The sequence below is a fragment of the Mirounga angustirostris genome, unplaced genomic scaffold, assembly GCF_029215605.1.
Source record: "Mirounga angustirostris isolate CCGP_5_RB_7025 unplaced genomic scaffold, mMirAng1.0.hap1 SCAF_2, whole genome shotgun sequence".
NCBI lineage: Eukaryota > Metazoa > Chordata > Mammalia > Carnivora > Phocidae > Mirounga > Mirounga angustirostris.
Window position 1 is genome coordinate 66,249,235 of NW_026991710.1, and position 20,370 is coordinate 66,269,604.

The window sequence follows — 20,370 nt, forward strand, 5'->3', positions numbered from 1 at the left end:
AATGGACAATGGAGATCCTCTCAAAGAGCAGAATGAGGGTCTAACCAAGGAACTTACTCCCTACAAGGTATTGAGTATTCCTAATTCCTGCCCAGGGTTCCATCATTGCTATGGAGAAGTAACTGCTATGTGTTTCACATTCTAATTTTTTTGAGTTTTAACTGTGGTTATCCTGTTCCTGTTCCACGGTTGTTTTGTATTACATGTACAGGCATGAGCAGATAATTTGTTTTACAGTGTATATGACTCTGGGCCATGAAAAGACATATCCCAATCTGATGGAGAGGGTTGTGCATCATCGGACATCCTGCTTTTTGAGCTGATACAGAAACTGAATAGGGAATTGATCTCTGTTCTTTGGGGGTAAGAGTGTTCTACTGTAAGAAGGATACACTCAGATATTTAGGTGATCAGGGAGACAGATTATAGTAGAGACTACTGACTGTCCCTTTAAACCCATCCTTTTCTTTTTCTTAGGCAAAGGGCTGCTGGACTGGAAACCAAATTTCCAGCCTCACTGTTGCTAGGCCTGGTCATGTGACTAAGTTCTTGCCAACGGATTGGTATCAGAATTGATGTAAGCAATCTCCACATTACTTTCTTAAAGAATGTCCTTGTTCTAGTCTTCTCTCCTTTCCCTTTTCCAATAGAAGGGACATTCTATTTATCACACACCATGAGGACAAAATTCAAGTTTGATATCCTTTGTAGGCAAGGCTGTAGAAAATGGCACTTCTACATATTGTTGGTAGGAACTTCTTTACTGCAGCACTGGTTGATTGATTAAAAACAATTTAAGTGTCTGGTTAGAAAGATTAAATAAACTATGACCATCCCCTCATTATATGCAATACTCTCCAGTTCAAAAAAAAAAAAAAAAAATGATGAGGAAGCTCTCTGGATATACATGGTAAGATCTCCAAAAAAAGTGAAAAAAACCAAGGGGAATAATGATATGGTGTGTTATCTTCTATGAAAAAAAGAAAGGATAACAATTTACATTTATGTGCGTAAAGAAATTCCATGAGGATACATGAGTAATGAATACAATTACATATAAAGGTAGGTGACCATATAATTTATCATCCAGATAGAACAGTTTCTAGAGTGAAAGGGGGTGTTATTAATAATCACTCCAGGACAACAGACGGAAAATGGCATCATCCGGGACAAACTGGGATGCATGATCAACCTATATAAAGGGTACAAAGTCAGAGGAGAAATATGTCCTTTTTTACTGTATTTTACAACAGTACCAGTCTGTGGTGCATTGGACATAAAAGCAATTCGTTTTTAACACACGAAGTTTAAGGGCTGTCTTAACTAGGAACAACAGTAAACCACGTAAGTGAGACACGGAACTTAATGACGACGCGGCAATTTCGGGTACCCGGCACTTACTGGAGTTGCACAAGCAACACACGCCTTGGACTTCATCCGCCAATCCTAAGTGGGAGCGCGCGAGCCTGAGCCTGTGGGAGAATCCTGGGCGGGCCTCGGACGTGAGTGGAGCTTCGCGTCACTCAACTCTGGGGACGGACCTTGCGCAGGCTCTCACACCCGGCGCTCTGGCCCACACAGTCGGTACTCTATGGCATCTCGGGTTCCCTCTAGCTGCAGTCTGGAGGACTACACTCGTTTTCTTTTCGGCTGTGCGAGGCCCGGCAGCCTCTGCTGAGCTGGAAGAAAGATGGCGGCAGCCGTGCGGCAGGATTTGGCCCAACTCATGAATTCGAGTGGCTCTCATAAAGATCTTGCGGGCAAGTGAGTATTTCCCAGGGCCCTGGGAGGTCGGCAGGGAAGCCATAGACCTGTTCTTGTGTTGACGGCGGCTTTGGGATGTGATACGGCCTGACGACCAAGGGGGCGGGCCTGAGGTCGTTTGTAGACGCAAAAATTGGGAGCAGCAGAAAGCCGGTGCAGGGAACCCTGGCGGGGGGGCGGGGGGGGGCAGACTTGGGGTGACTGTCAACTTGTTCTGTCTTTGATAGCATCCTTACCTGTTAAGATTCTGGAAGCATGGTCTGAGGGACGACTGCTCCCACGGCCTTCTTTTCCTTCCCTGGTGCCTCTTTCCATCCCTGGCTGTCCTCTCACACCGAATTCTGGTTTCTCTTTGGGCCTTTTTTTTTTTTTTTTAATTGACTGAGGGAAATGTATATTCTGGGACCTCGATGCAGGGTTTTCTGGGAGATGGCTTCTAGAGGCTGACGGGGGTGAGGAGGTATGGCCGCTATCATGTCGTTCAGAACCACCCGGACCATCTTCTGTGAGTCCTTGTGTTTTGGGTTCTCTCTCCGCCACCAACTCTGAAGAGGGGCACATAAGCGGAACGCCCTCACAACGTGAGTCAGGATGTCTAGATTAGTGATATTTGCAGGAATCTGAATTGTTTAGGAATTTTGCGGAATTTACGTTGAAGGGTTAGAGCCACTCCACGTTAAAATTTGTGACATGTGCCTGTCATGCAAGCAGTTACAATAGTGTTAATCGTAGGTAGGTAGGTAGATAGATAATTGTCCGTTTTCTTTTTGTAGATTATACAGCACTGTTCTTTTGTAATGAACTTGAATTCTGTTTAAAGTATGCGTCTCAAGTTGATGGTAATATTTACATCCTGACAGCTGAGATCATGTTGATCTACATAAATGGGATACACCTGCTCTAACCTGGCCATTGAAACCTTGGCTGTGTTTTATGAAAACTCTGCTATCTTTTCTCTGGTGGCACATGTAATCTAGTTTTATCAGTGGGAAATCTAGCTGTGTATCTTGGATTTAGCTACTATATACTGCAGTTTCCTTCTCATGAAAATGGGGATAATAGGACTTATTCTTGTCTGAGGACAAAATGAGTATGTGTGTGTATATACATTTATATCACACATGTTGCTTAGAACAGTGTGACATTTAGTGCCACAAAATTGTCTTTGTTGCTATTATTATTATAAAGCAGTTAGTAAGTACATATAATGACTTATTCCATGGATTGTAAATAAGGTGAATGTGTCTTCTACTCCATAGAGTACCGACTGTCTTCATTCATGGTTTAATCCTTTCTGCATGTAATTTTTAGATTTGGATGAAAGTAAAATGATCATATATTTTTCCCCATGCTCAGCTTATATTTCCCCCCACGCTTTGCTTTCTTTTTTGTTTTGTTGAAGAAAATGAAGTACATTCTTTATCAGAAGAGATATAGTTTTTCAAGTGTTTGCAGAATTCTGAAACTTAAGCTAAGAATTTACTTCCTCAGCTGTGAATTGCAGGTAAACAATAGTACCTATCTTATAGGGTACTTTAGTTATGTATTACTATGTTACAAACCAAAAACTTAGTGGTGTAAAACAACTATTATTTTTCAGGATTCTTTGGGTTGACTGGACTGTTCTGCTGGTCTAAGCCGGGCTTACTCATGCAGGTGCAGAGTCAGCTGGCAGCTCATTTGGGGCTGGTGGAGCTAAAATGCGCTCACATATACATCAGGCTGCTGGCTGATTCTGTCTCTCCACATGGTCTCTCATTCAGTAGTTCCTTATAGGGCCATAGAAGTGTTCCAAAAGGGTTAGAGTGAAAGCTGCCACACTTAAGGCTAGCTGTGGAAATCTCATAATGTCAGTTCTCTAAAACAGGTCAAAGTAAATCACAAGACCAGCCCAGATTCAAGGGAAGGAAAAATGGAGTCTACCTCTTTCTGGGAGGAGTGGCCAGGTTACATTAGAAAGGGCATGGACAGATGGGGCATGATTCATTGGAGGCCATTATTGTAATAGTCTATCACCTGAGATTGTTGTGCTTGATAACTGATAGGGCTTTCTTTTTTTTTTTTAATGTTTTATTTATTTATTCATGAGAGTCAGAGAGAGACAGAGAGAGAGGCAGAGGCAGAGGGAGAAGCAGGCTCCCCGCCTTGCAGGGAGCCCGATGCGGGATTCGATTCCAGGACCCTAGGATCGTGACCTGAGCCAAAGGCAGACATTCAACCATCTGAGCCACCCAGGTGCCCCTAGCCAGGGCTTTCTGAGGAAAGTCTTGGTCTTGCCTACAGGTACATATCTGGTCCTATCTCTACAGGAATGTGTTGGGATATTTATTTTCATAACAAAACAGTTCTGCCAGCTACATGTCTATGAGGAAAGCACTCTTGAAATATATCAGTAGTTTTAGGATTTATGTTAGGAGTTGGGTGACAAAGCAGTCCATATAAAGGGATAGCAGAGTAAATTCATTTCTAAAATATTGATACTGTGTGTTTCCAGCAATTAGCAGAATATTTATAACAGAGCAGTCATTTAATAAGTGTTAGTTGAATCGATGAATAGCTAGAAAGGTGCAGAGCTTATATTTGAACCCAGGTTTTTCTACTCTATAAAGCTTATTTTTAACCTATCAGCCTGCTTTTCTTGCCCAAACTTCAATTAGAAATGCTTTCTCATAACTGTGAATTAACACAATAATCTAAAGTGGACATAAGAAATTGGCCGTATAAGATGCATTTTTGCAAATTTTATAAACTACTTTTGTATATATTATGCATTATTATCATTATCTCATACAAAACTTTAGAAGAGAGGAGAGCCTTGAAGAGGGACCATTTGAATAGGTAGCTGTTACGATAGCCTGTCTAAATTTCTTGGCTAAAACGTACTCAGTTCTTTGAAACTCAGTTGAGATATTATTTCTTCCAAAAAGCCTTTTCTGAACAGCCACCAACACACACTCATAAATACTCACACACACAGGACCTGGTTTGTTGCTCTTATGCCCAGTGGCAGATTGTATTTACCTCTACCATAGCACTTAATTGTTTTAATTGTCTGTTTACTTGTCTGCTTTTCCAATTAGAATGCGATCTCTTTGAGGGCAGGTATGATGTTATGGATTATAGTCTTTGTTGAGTTATTTCTATAGAAATAAGACCTTTTTTTTTGTCTTCCCACTTCTCAGTATAGAAGGTACCCAGAAGAGGATAGCAGGCCTTTGGAGTCTAAACATTTCATTTTACAAGAAGCTGTTAGCATAGAGAAAAGAGAGTAATGGGAGACCTTTTAGCTCTCTTTGACTATTAGAAAGGCTGTTTTACAGGGGTGCCTGGATGGCTCAGACCTCAGCCTTCAGCTCAGGTCATAATCTCAGGATCCTCCCTTCTCAGTGGGGAACCTGCTTCTCCCTCTTCCGCTCCCTCTGCTTGTGCTCGCTCTCTTTATCAAATAAATAAATAAAATCTTTAAAAAGAAGGCTGTTTTGCAGAAAAGAAAATAGACTCCTCTGCCTTACAGAGGTAGACTTTGGATTAGAACTTTCTAATAATAGAATGGAATAGAACTGTCAAAAAATGGAGGACACATACACACCAGAGGATAAGACTATATAATCTCAAGGGCCCCTTATAACTCAGATTCTCTGGTTCTCTGTTATTCCCACACACAAGTTTTAGTGGTTCCCATCTCAAGAGTGAAGTTCCCTAACATCTGGTGTTTACCATGTGCCAAGCACATCTTTATTTACATTTTTTAATCCTTAATGAGTAAAATTTACATTACATATGAGAAAACTGAAGTACAGAGGTGAAATACCTTGCTTGAGGTCACATAGCTTGTGGCAAGGCCATAATACAACCTATCTGCTTGGTTCAGAGCCCTGAATTCTAAACACATCTACCTTTTGGCCTTATATTATCTTCTCCCAACTAGATTACATTTCAGATAGTGATTTTTTTTTTTTTTGGCCTAGAATACCTGTCTTCCTCCACTCTTTCCCACTTAACACTACATTGAAATATTTAAAATGCTTAAAGATCAACCTCATTTAGGGAATTATTTCTTTTTTTAACATTTTAAATTTTAATTAAAATTAAAATATGCTGAGAAGTCAGTTGTTAGTCTTACCGAGATTCTCTTACATATTATCAGTCATTTTCTTTTAAAAAATTTTTTTATTTAAATTCAATTTAGTTAACATATAGTTATTATTAGCTTCAGGGGTAGAATTCAGTCATTCATCAATTGCATATAACACCCAGTGCTCATGCCTTCAAGTACCCTCTTTACTACCCATCATCCAATTACCCCATCCTCCCCACCCACCTCCCCTCCAGCAACCCTCAGTTTGTTTCTTATAGTTAGGAGTCTCATGGTTTGCCTCCTTCTCTATTTTTATCTTATTTTTCCTTCCCTTCCCCTATGTTCATCTTTTTTGTTTCTTAAATTCCACATATTAGTGAAATCATATATTTGTCTTTCTCTGACCGACTTACTTCACTTAACAAAGTACACTCTAGTTCCATCCATGTGGTCGCAAATGGCAAGATTTCATTCTTTTTGACAACTGAGTAATATTCCATTTTGTGTGTATGTGTGTATATACACGACATCTTCTTTATCCATTCATCTGCTGATGGGTTCTTTCCATAGTTTGGCTATTGTGGACATTGCTGCTATAAACATTGGGGTGCATGTGCTCTTTCGAGTCACTATTTTTGTATCCTTTGGGTAAATAAATACCTAACTAGTGCAATTGTTGAGTCCTGGAGTAGTTCTATTTTTGACTTTTTGAGGAAACGCCATACTATTTTCCAGATTGGCTGTATTCCCACGAACAGTGTAAGACAGTTCCCTTTTCTCTGCATCCTCGCCAACATGTGTTGTTTCCTGAGTGGTTAATTTTAGTCATTCTGAGTGGTGTGAAGTGGTATCTCATTGTGGTTTTGATTTTTAAGGAAATTACAAATTGTTTAATTTTCTGAAACTTCTTTGTGATGTGTCTATGTGGATTTGTTTATTTCTCTGTCAGTTGGCTTTTGCTATGAAATAAACCACTCTAAAACTTAGTGGATTAAAACAACAATCATTTACTTATAATTCTGTTGGTTGGCTGGGCCTAGCTGGATGGTTCTCTGTTCTGCATGGTCTGGGTTCCACATGTGTGTCCTACATGTGTCTGTAGTCAGCTGCAGGTTAGGTAGGCACTGCTGCTTTGCTGTGTTGGCGGGGGCAGTGGAGGTGACTGGGCTACATATTTCATTATCCAGTAGGTTAGCCTGATCTTGTTCATGTGGCCACAGCAGGGTTACAAGAGAAAAAGACACATATAAGACCTCTTGAGGTCTGTCTAGGTTCAGAACAGGCACTTCACTTCTATCAAAATTCTATTAATCAAAACAGGCTCAGATCAAAGGGTGGGAAAAGAAACTCTACCTTTCGATGTGAAGAGCTACAGAGTCACATTGCATTGTTTTTTATTTTATTTTATTTTATTTTATTTTTGTTTGTAAATACTCTACTGCATTATCCTGGTTGTGCTTCACTGTATTTATTGAATCAAATAGATTCTTTCATGGTCCTGGGATGTTTCAGCCATATATTTTCAAATGTAGCTTGTGTCCCATTCTGTTTTCTTGTCTAGGACTCCAGTGAAACACCTGTTAGGCCCTCTTACTGTGACCTCTATGTCTCTTACCCTGTCTTCTGTACTTACTTTGCAATGCTTTATTCTGGATAGGTTTTTCTGTCCTGCCTCCTAGTTTATCAGGTTTTCAAATGTGTTTAATCTACTGTTAAGAACTTCATTGAGTAAGCTTGGATATAGTATTTTTTAGTTCTGTAGTTTTTGGTGGTTCTTTTTTCTTTTCTTTCTTTTTTTAAAATATTTTTTAAATTATTTATTTATTTATTATTATTATTATTTTAAGATTTTATTTATTTATTTGACAGAGAAAGACACAGCGAGAGAGGGAACACAAGCAGGCTTCCTGCAGAGCAGGGAGCCCAACGCAGGGCTCGATCCCAGGACCCTGGGATCATGACCTGAGCTGAAGGCAGACGCTTAACGACTGAGCCACCCAGGCACCCCTAAAATTTTTTATTTTAAGTAGGCTACACACCTGACGTGGGGCTTGAACTCATGATCTTGAGATAGAGATTCGCGTGCTCTACCGACTAAGCCAGCCAGGTGCCTCGGTGGTTCTTTCTTCAAATGACATTTTTTATGGTTCTCAGTTTCTTGCTGAAACTTTGAAGCCTGAGTTTATCTCTGTAAACATGATGTAATTGTACTACAGTCTTTCTGATAGTCTCCAGTATCTGGAGTCCCTGCTTGTTGCTATTGTCTGTTGCTTTTGTTGATTCTAGCTCATATTGTAATATGCCTTGTGATCTTTGTTGGGCAAGTTATTTAAAAATATACTTTTCAACATTTGGAGGCTTAGGATGTAACCTTTCATGGAGGATTTTCATTTCCTTCTGCCAGTCACCTGAGGGTGATAGCTGTCTAGCATCAAGGCTTCAGAATTTTTTGGTTTACCTTGATGATCCTTAGAATAGAAATTGTAATCTTATTTCCAAAGTGGTAGTGTTTCCTCCTTTGGAAAGCATGGATCTCAGATTCCTTTTCTTTTAGCTCTGTAGTTGGCCAAAAATTACAACTTGCCTCTCAGTGTTTCTAGGAGATTGGCAGAATGCCCCAAGGCAGAGCCCACCAGAAGTGCCACTCTGCCTCTCACCTGGCTTTTCACACACAGAAGCTCTTTGTACTCATCCTCTCCTGTTCTTTCTTGTTAGGATTTTATGCTATTATTATTATTTTTTTTTTTGCATTTCTTTCAGCTTTTTATGTTTTTGTTTTTGTTTTGAGGTAGGGTTGGTCCAGTCATCTAACTCATCATTACCATAGGTGAAAGATCTACTAATACATACCTATTCTACTCATTTTGATTCTAAATAGTGACTGTGATACATTTTCATGTGGGTATATTTTATTTACCTTCAGATTTAGGTGCCAAGAAATCAGGAATCAACATAGTGAACTTTAGTTCATAGACATAAATGGGTGCTCAGTAAACATTTGTTGATGATGATAAATGGATAGGGCAGATGCAAGCACCTTAGTTAAATTTATTTTCCTCCATAATTTTTTTTTTTTTTTTTTTTTAAGTAGGCTCCATGTCCAGCGTGGAGTCCAACGCAGGGCTTGAACTCACGACCATGAGATCAAGACCTGAACTGAAACCAAAAGTTGGATGCTTAATCAACTGAGCCACCCAGGCACCCACCTCCATAATATTTTTTAAGGAAAATGTATTTGGTATTTGTCATGTTCTCCATATCAATCACTTTTCCATTTTTTCTATTGAGTGCTCAGTAAAAAGATGTTTTATCCATGGAGCCTTCTCTAGCTAATCTAACCCCTTTTGGTTTTACTCTTTTCTGAATTAAAGTATTAACCTCTTCATTTTTCATCTCTTTTTTAATTTTGCTTTTACTTTCTATTAAAATATAAAATAAGTGTGGGTTTATATATACCTGTATATTTTAAAGTACATTGCATTGAGTACATTACTCTTTTTTTTAAAGATTTTATTTATTTGACAGAGAGAGACACAGTGAGAGAGGGACTACAAGCAGGGGGAGTGGGAGAGGGAGAAGCAGGCCTCCCGCCAAGCAGGGAGCCCGATGGGGGGATCGATCCCAGGACCCTGGGATCATGACCTGAGCCGAAGGCAGACGCTTAACGACTGAGCCACCCAGGCGCCCCTGAGTACATTACTCTTAAGAGTAGAGCCCAGTACATTTTCTCACATGCATAGATATGTAACAACTATCCAGATCAAGCTGGGAATATTTCCAACATGCCCAGAGGTTCCCTCATGCCCCTTCCCAGTCACTACCCCCGAATATAACCACTATTCTACTTCCGTCACTGTGATTTGGGTTTTCCTGTTCTTGAAATGCACATAAATGGAACCATTTAGTGTATACCCTTTTGTATCTGTCCTATTTCACTCAACATAATGTCTGTGAGATACATTCATGCATGAAGCATTCATTATTGATTTGTAGAATTCCATTTTATTAGTGGGCCTTTCTTTTGATGAGATTTAAAATTTTTTCTAGTTTAGAGCTATTTTGAATAAAGCTACTCTGAAAATTTTTGTATTTATCTTTTTATGGACATAGACATTCATTTCTCTTGGATATGTACCCAAGAGTGGAATATTTGGGTTATAGAGGACATGTTTAGTTTTAGTAGATAACTGCCAGTGGTTTTCCAGAGTGTAGATCACTTTATACTTCCATTAGGGATAGATGAGATTAGTTCCCCTACATCCTCACCAACACTCAAATTTGTTAGTGTTTTTAATATTACTCATTTTAATGGAAGTATAATAGTACCTACTTGTGCCTATAATTTGCATTAACTTAATGAATATTGAGGTTATTGGTACCTTTTAATATGCTTATTGGGCATTTGGATGTTATCTCTAAAGTGCTTATTTAAGCATTTTATCTGTTCTTTAATTGGGTTGTTCATCTTTTATTGATTTACAGGAGTTTTAAGTGTATTCTGGATGGGAGGTTTTTTTGCCAAATATATGGATCGCAGGTATCTTTTCTATCTGTGGCTTGCATGTTTCACTTTTTTTTTAAGCTTTTTATTGAACAGGTTATAGAAGAAGCTTAATCAAAAAGACCAAAGCCCATGTCATCATCAGACTCCTCTGATTCTTCTATTCTTCTTTCTTTGCTTCCACTTTCCTCTCAGCTGGAGCAGCAGTGGTGGAAGGAGCAGAACAGCGCCAGCTGCTGGGGCGGCTCTCCCAGCCCCTATGTTGCAGATGAGGCTCCCGATGTTGACATTGGCCAGGGCCTTTGCAAATAAGCCCGGCCAGAGAGGTTCAACATTCATACGTGCTACTTTAATGAAGGCATTGATCTTAGCCTCTGTGACCTCATCGTCCTGCAGGATGAGGGACAAGCAGGTGCGGGCGAGCTCCAAGATGGAGGCCATGGTGTGGGCAAGTGCCAAGCGGGCACTGCCTGTTGCAGTGCTAGTCAACGGATGGTGAGGGCCTCACCCCATCATGGCATTAGCTTCCTTGGAAGGACCGAGCACGTTAGAGGCAGCTGAGGAAAGCATCTCTCACTTTTTAATGGTGACTTTGATAGATATTCTTAATTTCAAAGAAACGTATCCATTTTTTATTCTTACAAAATTTTTTTTCTTGTGGCAAGAACTTTTAAGAACTACTTTTTTAGCAGCGTTCAAGTATGCAATACACAGTATTATTAACTACAGTCACCATGGTGTACATTCCATCCCCTTATTTATAACTGGAAGTTTGTATCTTTTGACCACTTTCACCCATTTTCTTATACCCCACTTCTAGCCTCTGGCAGCCACCAGTTTGATCTGCATCTTTGTGTTTGATTTGGTTTTATTTTAGATTCCACTGTAAGAGAGATCATGTGGTATTTGTCTTTCTCTGTCTGACTTATTTCACTTAGCATAATGCCCTCAAGATCTGTCTTGTTGCAAAAGGCAAGATTTTCTTCCTTTATTATGGCTGAATTAATATTCCATTGTATTTACATACATTTTCTTTATCCATTCATTCATAGATGAACACTTTAGTTGTTTCTATATCTTAGTTATTGTAAATAATGCTGCAATGAACATAGGAGTTTATATGTCTTTTCAAACTAATGTTTTCATTTTCTTTGGATAAATACCCAGTAGAATTGTTGGATCACAATATGGATTTTTTTTTTTTTTTTGAGACATCTTTATACCATTTTCCATAGTGGCTGCACTAATTTACATTCCCACCAACAGAACATGAAGGTTCCCTTTTCTGTGTATCTTCACCAACACTTGTTATTTCTTGTCTTTTTAATAATAGCCATTCTAACAGGTGTGAGGTGATATCTTATTGTGGATTTGACTTGTATTTCTCAGATTATTAGTGATGTTGAACCTGTTTTCATGTGCCTTTTGGCCGTGTTTATCTCTGGGAAAATGTCTATTCAGTTCCTCTGCCCCCCCCCCCTTTTTTTTTTGAGAGAGAGAAAGAGAAAGTGAACAGGGGTTTGGGGAGAGAGAGGAAGAGAAGAGAGAGAATCTTAAGTAGGCTTCATGCCTAGGGCGGAGCCTGATGTGGGGTTCCATCTGACAACCCTGAGATCATGATCTGAGCCAAAATCGGGAGTCAGATGCTTAACCAACTGAGCCATTCAGGTGTCCCCCTCTGCCATTTTTTAATCACTCTTTTATTTATTTATTTTTTGCTATTGAGTTGTATGAGTTTCTTAAATATATTTTAGATGTTAACCCTTATTAGATAACCTCCCATTCTATAGGTTGCCTTTTTATTTTGTTGATGTTTTTCTTCACTTGAAGCTTTTTAGTTTTGTATAATCCCCTTTATTTATTTTTGCTTTTGTTGTCACCGCTTAAGTCAGATCTAAAAAGATACTGCTAAGACCAGTGTTGAGAAGCTTACCACCTATGTTTTATTCTAGGAGTTTTATGGTTTCAGGTCTTACATTCAAGTCTTTAATTCATTTTGAGTTTATTTTTGGTATGGGGTAAGATAGTGGTCCAGGTTCATTATTTTTCATGTGGCTGTCCATTTTTCTCAGCACCATTTACTGAAGACACCGTCCTTTCCCCATTGTATATTCTTGCCTCCTTTGTTATAAATTAATTGACCATATATGTGCAGGTTTATTTCTGGGCTCTCTGTTCTGTTCCATTGATCTATGTGTCTGTGTCCATACTGATACCATACCATTTTGATTACTATAGCTTTGTAATAATTTGAAATCAGGGAGTGTGATGCCTCCAACTGTTTTTTCTCAAGATTGTTTGGTTATTCAAGGTCTTTTATGGTTCCATACAAATTTTAGTTGTTTGTTCTATTTCTGTGAAAAATGCCATTGGAATTTTGATAGGGATTTCATTGAATCTGTAGATTGCTTTGGGTAGTATGGGCATTTTAACAATACTAATACTTTCAATCCATGACTATGGAATGTCTTTCCTTTTATTTATGTCTTCAGTTTTTTTCATCAATGTCTTATAGTTTTCAGTGTACAGATCTTTCACCTGGGTTAAATTTATTCCTAGTTATTTTTTTCTTTTTGATGTAAATAGGATGTTTTCTAGTGTTTAGAAACACAACAGATTTTTTTAAATTTAAATTCAGTTTAATTAACATACAGTATATTAATAGTTTCAGAGGTAGAAGTTAGGGATTCATCAGTTGCATATAATGCCTAGTGCTCATTACATCATGTGCCCTCCTTAATGCCCGTCACCCAGTTACCCCATCTTTCCACCCACCTTCCCTCCAGCAACCCTTAGTTTGTTTCCTACAGTTAAGAGTCTCTTATGGTTTGTCTCCCTCTCTGTTTCCGTCTTAGTTTATTTTTCCTTCCCTTCCCTCATGTTCATCAGTTTTGTTTCTGAAATCATATATTTGTCTTTCTCTGACTGACTGACTTCATTTAGCATAATACCCTCTAGTTCATCCACATCATTGCAAATGGCAAGATTTCATTCTTTTTGATTGCTGAGTAATATTCCATCGTGTGTGTGTGTGTATGTGTGTGTATGTATATATACTGCATCTTCTTTATCCATGCATCTATTGATGGACATCTGGGCTCTTTGCATAGCTTGGCTATTGGAAACACAACAAATTTTCAAGCATTGATTTTGTACCCCACTTTACCAAATTCATTTATTAGTTCTTACAGTCATACTTCTTATATTGTTCAGTTTTATTCATTTCAGTAACTTTTATTTTAATTTAATATGTGATAATATTATTTGATTTTTAAATTTTTATTTGCCCGACTATATTATATCTTCAAAGACTAAGGTTATTTAAAATCTCTTTAGTATCATACACAGAATCTTATATTAGCATTTAAAAAAGCTTAGGTGCTCAATTAGCATTTTTGGATGATTTAATATGGCAATATTAAATGATTATTTTTTTAAGATTTTATTAGAGAGTGAGCGAGAGAGAGAGAGAGAGAGCACAAGAGGGAGGAGGAGCAGAGGGAGAGGGAAAAGCTGACTCCCCACTGAGCAGGAAGCCTGACTGGGGGCTCAATCCTGCGACTCTGGGATTATGACCTGAGCCGAAGGCAGATGCTTAACTGACTGAACCATCCAGGTGCCCGATTGATTATTTAAATCCCAGATTTAAATTAGGTTTATTAGTCATTCCTTATTATTATTGTAAAAAAGTAATTTCTTATTTTTAGATACTAGAATTTACATATTAGAGAATGAGTAAGATAGCATCTAGCCCGAGCTCTGCACCTCACTTTCTTTTTTTTTTTTAAAGATTTATTTATTCATTTGAGAGAGCGAGAATGAGAGAGAGCACATGAGAGGGGGGAGGGTCAGAGGGAGAAGCAGGCTCCTCGCTGAGCAGGGAGCCCGATGCGGGACTCGATCCCGGACTCCAGGATCATGACCTGAGCCGAAGACAGTTGCCTAACCAACTGAGGCGCCCCTATACCTCACTTTCTTAATAAAAGTTGAGAGTTTGGGTAGGCAATTTGTAATGCAAGTTGTATGATGTAGTTAATATAGAAGTTTTATCCTTTTTAGAGGTTTTTTTGGTGTGTTTTTAATACAGATTAGTTGATAAGTTACAAAACAATGACTTAAAGCAGGTTAATCAGAAAATTTCTGTGGGACATTGTCATATTTGAGTATAATATTGTTAGTATAAAATAATCTATAGGGATATAAGATTAAGGGGGCTTAGCCATGAATATGAAGAATATGAATAATAAGTCAATCAAAAATGAATAAAGCATTGAATGTATTAACTTAAATGCCCAGAGCAATAAAGTAGATGTATAAATATAGATATGGAAAATAGTATATGTGCATGTGTGTGTATGTGTATATATAGAAAGAATGAGATATTCCATGTTAATGAATTTTCAGGTAACTGAATACTGTCCCTCAAATTTTAAAAATAATTTTAAAACTATCAATTTTTATTTTAAAGCTTAATAATATTTCCTTGCTCTATTAGAGTAGTTTCTCTCTTTTGGAGTTTGCTGCCTTTTCTGTCAGTTTATCTTTCTTACAAGTCAATTTGATCCATCGTGTTTTTGAGAAATCATATAACCAAGGTTCAGAGAATACTGTATGGGTTGAGAATCAGTGTTGAATGGTAGCTTGAGGGTGTGCCCTACAAAATACAAATCATAAATTTGAATGAGTTTGGGCCCTATTTGTATATATATTTTTTCCTATTTGTATATTTTTATTTCTTGACTATATTCTGGATGACGTTCTGAATAATTGATACTATTAGGTTTGTAAAATGCATTAACTAATGCTTCTAATAAATATTACTATTAAGACAGAAGGGATAAAAATAGTATAATACTTGTGTACCCACCACTCAGTTTAAGAAATAAAATACTGTATTATTATTTACCAATACCGTTAAATATTTGAATGCTTGTGATATGCTGCTTTAGGCATTGTGTGTATAGCAGTCAACAAAACAAACAAAAATCCTTGTCTTCCTAGAGTTTATATTTTAGGAATGAATTTGCCATTGCCTAATAATTGTCATTGTTCCTGTTTTTAGCATTTCCCCATCCTTTTTTTTTTTTTAAGATTTTTATTTATTTGAGAGAGAGAGAGCGTGAGCAAGCGCATGAGTGGGGGGAGGGGCAGAAAGAGAGGGAGAAGCAGACTCCCTGCTGAGCAGGGATTCCCAAATTGGGGGCTCCATCCCAGGATCCTGAGATCATGACCTGAGCCTAAGGCAGACAATTAACCAACAGAGGCACCCAGATGCCTCTCCCCCATCCTTTTTAGAGTGCTGATTTGAATCTTACGTGGTCATGAATATTAGGCAGAATAGTTATTAGAAGTGATTGCAAATAAAGAATATATAGGCACTGTCTGATAGCATAAGATGTGTTCTGTCAGTGCATTTGGCTTGGTGGAGTTTGTTTTGTACACACTAAGACATTCAGTCCCTAATACTTGGTTTCACTGCCTCATCAACACTATCCTAGTGTTGGTGACCCTAGTTTCATTAGGCCCACAAGAGGAAAAGGTTCTGGGTCACCTCAAATAACATTCTTGTGTGTCTGTGTAATACACAATTGAAGGAAATATAACTTATTTTTTAAGGCATTTGAAAGTTGACTTATTTATTTTTAAAGAGAGAAAGGCAAAGCATAAGAGACTTTTTTTTTAACATTCATTTATTTATTAGAGAGAGAGAGAGCATGTGCACATGCCTGCACCCAAGTGTCGGGAGGGGCAGAGGGAGAGAGAGAATTCCAAGCGGACTTCGTGCTGAGCATGGAGCGGGGGGGGGGGGGGGGGGAGGCAGGGCTCGATCCCACAACCCCAAGATCACAACCTGGGCTGATATCAAGTCATATGCCCAACGGACTGAGCCACTCAGGCACCCCAAAAGTTGACTTTTTAGTTTAAATTTAAAACTAAAACTTTTTCAAGAAAAAGGGGCACTTTAGATCCAGTAACTTAGAGTTACAGATTCGTTTTCTTGTGATGGGCTTGAGAACTTTTTTTTTCCTTTTCGAAGTAAGCTCTATGCCCACTGTGGGGCTTGAACTCACAATCCCTTAGATCAAGAGTCTCATACTCTATCAACTAAGCCAGCCAGGTGCTCCTGGGCTTGAAAACGTAAAAAAAAAAAAAAAAAAATATGGTATAACGTAAAGAAAACTAGAAGTGACACCTTAGAATTACAGATTTAGTGTTTCTTGTGATGGACTAGGAACTTAAAACAACAACAGAAAAATCTGTGGTGTACTATAAAGAAAACCACAAACTAGAGCACTATGAAAGAAACCAGGATAAATAGAAATGAATAAACATCAAAATTAGCATTAGAGTATGGTGTTCTCTGAACATTATTTTTATTTGGTGTTGTTTTAGGTATCGTCAGATCCTGGAAAAAGCCATTCAGTTATCTGGGGCAGAACAACTAGAAGCTTTGAAAGCTTTTGTGGAAGCAAGTAAGTGGAATGAAGATTCCATGTTTGCCTTGTATTATTGAGTTAGGACTTCAAAGCTGCTCAAGCTTGTTTTATGTCAAGTTATCAATATAATTTTCATTGAGATTAAATTTAAATATACATTGAAATTCACTTTAGAATTTAAGCTTTACTACTTGATAATTTTTCAGTAAGTTGTCTTCAGAGTTACATTACCAATTAAGGTTTTCTACAGTAATTGATACAGTAACTGATGAAAGACAATGTAGCATAATGATAAGGAAAATAGTCTAGATTCAGTCTGGTGTGTTGTTTTATTAGTTGTGTGTTCTTGGATAAGTTAATTCCTTTGTGCCTCCATTTCCTTGTCTATACAATGGGGATGTAATAGCTACCCTGTAGAAATGTTGGGAGGTTAAATGAGTTGATATACCAAGTAAAGTGCTTTGAATAGTGCCCGGCATAGAATAAACGCTATATAGGTATTGACCGTTATTAACGTTAAGAACATTCCATTTGAATGGGAACTAGACATTTCCATTCTTCAAGACATTCTCACCTACTCCCTGACTTCAAACATATCCAGTTATTTTGAAAATTACTCAAAATTCAGGCTGGACTTGATACTGAGTTAACAATATTAATGACACTTGAGAGTGCTTTACAGTGTACGGAGTGCTCTCACACACATTCTCATGAGAAGTGCTAGTTTATGTAGGAACTTCTTTCTAACAGTCGTAAGTGCCTAATGACACTTGTAATGAAAGTGTTTTCTCAGCTGTATCAAATGAATTATGATTAATATATCACGAACTGATTACAAGTTTGTTACAGGTTGCCGTAAATTACTGCCTCAAAAAATTGGGGCCTGCAATGTGTGTTGAACTGGCCGTCACTTCAGAAAAACTATTAGGAATGGTTTTATTGAGAATATTGCATTGTAGTAGCAAAAGAATAGTGATTTTTTTTTTTGAGACTTTATTTATTTATTTGACAGAGAGAGAGACACAGCGAGAGAGGGAACACAAGCGGGGGGCGGGAGGGAGAAGGAGAAGCAGGCTCTCCACCGAGCAGGGAGCCCAATGTGGGGCTCGATCCCAAGACCCTGGGATCATGACCTGAGCTGAAGGCAGACGCTTAACGACTGAGCCACCCAGGCGCTCCAAGAATAGTGATTTTGATCTTTAAACTTTGATCTTTATATAAACTTTGAATCCAGTGAACCAATGAAAAGCAGTCTACTGAAAATCATTTACATCAGCTGAACTGTTTTTGAACGATCACTTATTTTCCCAGTAACTGCTGATTTCAGACTTAATTTATCTGAGCAGTGGTCACAAGCACGATGCATCTTTTAAAATATAATAATAGTGATAATAATAATGAACATTTGTTGAGTGCTTTGTACCCCATGTTGCTTAAAGTGCTCTATGTATAATGCATTTAAGCTTCTCAGCAGCCTTAGCCACACTGTACAAAGGAGGAAACAGAAACGTTGGAGGGCATCTGATCGGGAATGGTGGAAGCAGCGAGGCTTCAGAGCTCTCATCCTTTATCACATACAGTAATAAAAACTCATACATGTTTATGAATTATGTCATTAAATATGTCTGTACATCTAGTGCTGACTTCAGTTCTTATTTGTTGTTTTTATTGGGAAAATACAAGTGGCGGTAACTGTCACTACTTGCTTTATTTAAATTTCATGAAAATTATCTTTCTTCTTTAACTCCTTTTTGTCACCAGGTGGTATATAAGTACATACATAAAAATATAGGTGTTTCTGTGCCTTCCCTTTATAGAACAATAAGGAAGAGAAGGAATAATATAAAATTCTCAAATGGAAAACAAAACTTTTCCCCAGCCATTTCTGTTTCTTAGGAAAATTATGGGATTTTTACTGTTTTAGTGTAGTCATTATGTAATCAAATAATTCAGCATAAGGAAAACTGATTCTGTAATATAAGATGATATGGGTATGGAAGTCCCTGAATAATACAGTGAAGGTTGTACTAATCTATATTGTTCTTAATGTTAATTTTAGGTAAAAATTGATTGCTTAATGAAAATTTATAAATTACTCATGTTTTCTTATCTCTTATTTTTTTTTGACAAGTGGTGAATGAGAATGTCAGTCTCGTGATCTCTCGACAGTTGCTGACTGATTTCTGTACACATCTCCCTAACCTGCCTGATAGCACAGCCAAAGAAATCTATCATTTCACCTTGGAAAAGATCCAGCCTAGAGTCATTTCATTTGAGGAGCAGGTAAAAATCTAGAGCAGTGATTTTTCAACATGAGATAGCAGCAGTTATTTTGAGAGATACTATGACATTTTTAAAGGAGATGATCATCCAGTTTTATTTTTGACAAAACAGTGTGCCAAACAGCATGTTACAATGTAAAAATAAATATTAGGATGTTGTAACTCCAGCTGACATTTGCTTGGATATTACAGTTTGATTTACAAACCAAATACTACTCTTTAGACAATTTTTAAGAATCAGAAAAATTGTTAATAAGGCTAAAATCATAGGAAAATGCTAGCATTATATATACAGTTAACATAAAAGTAAAATTTAATATTTAAACTAAATTATTGCCATAATCCACATTGCAGAAATATGTTAGTTCAATATTTTGATATTCTGTGAATGCAAAATTCATAAAAAAAGATTGGGGTGGTCTAGTTAAACTAGCACTATTTACTTGTCAGCTTAATATGTTGAATGAAAGCATTATCACAGTAGATTAACTTAGCCTCCATTTATTTTAGTCACTAATGTCAGTTGAAATAATTTAACATGTCTACCTACTATTCCAGGTTGCTTCAATAAGACAGCATCTTGCATCCATATATGAGAAAGAAGAAGATTGGAGAAATGCAGCCCAAGTGTTGGTGGGAATTCCTTTGGAAACAGGACAAAAGTATAGTAAATAGTGGATATTGGATGGAGATGTATATAGGATATTTATCATTGTTCACTTATGTTTTTTCTCATTCTAATGAAAGAAATATCATAAACAATTTAATAAATACAAAAATTTTGCAGTATGTTAGAAGGGGATAAGTGCTATAGAGAAAAGTAAAGGGAAAGTGGAGAACAGGTTGTATCATTAAATAGGGTGATTGGGGGCGCCTGAGTGGCTCAGTCGTTAAACGTCTGCCTTCGGCTCAGGTCATGATCCCAGGGTCCTGGGATCAAGCCCCGCATCGGGCTCCCTGCTCAGCGGGAAGCCTGCTTCTCCCTCTCCCACTCCCCCTGCTTGTGTTCCTGCTCTCGCTGTCTCTCTCTCTCTGTCAAATAAATAAATAAATAAATAAATCTTTAAATAGGGTGATTGGAGTGGTAGGGTGGTCCAGATACAACTTCTCAGACACTTGAAGAAAATAAGGGAATGGCTATGAGCTGAGGGAAGACTCTTAGGAGATCCTCTTAGAGAGGATGGCTAATGTAAAGGTGCTAAGACAGGAGCCTGCCTGGAGTGTTTTCAGAAGATCAAGGATACCAGTGTGGTTGGAGTGGAGTGAGCCAAGGAAAGGTGGGGGGCTGAGATCAGAGAGTACTGAGGA

General features: G+C 37.9%; 1 protein-coding gene and 1 pseudogene across 3 annotated transcripts in view; one reads left to right on the forward strand and one right to left on the reverse strand.

The window, feature by feature from the left end:
- The first annotated feature begins 1,555 nt into the window (after positions 1-1,555).
- COPS4 (COP9 signalosome subunit 4) overlaps positions 1,556-20,370 on the forward strand; it is a 39,656-nt gene continuing 20,841 nt past the window's right edge. The window contains exons 1-4 of one of the 3 annotated variants that reach the window (XM_045880865.3): positions 1,556-1,764; positions 16,737-16,816; positions 18,912-19,063; positions 19,621-19,724. In XM_045880865.3, the coding sequence (XP_045736821.1) occupies positions 1,691-1,764; positions 16,737-16,816; positions 18,912-19,063; positions 19,621-19,724 (410 nt within the window). In that variant the 5' untranslated portion in view covers positions 1,556-1,690. Of the gene's footprint in view, positions 1,765-3,166; positions 3,269-16,736; positions 16,817-18,911; positions 19,064-19,620; positions 19,725-20,370 lie in introns of those variants that run through there. The other 2 variants (XM_045880863.3, XM_045880864.3) reach the window with 2 other exon arrangements.
- LOC123848448 (large ribosomal subunit protein P1-like) lies at positions 10,454-10,784 on the reverse strand (annotated as a pseudogene).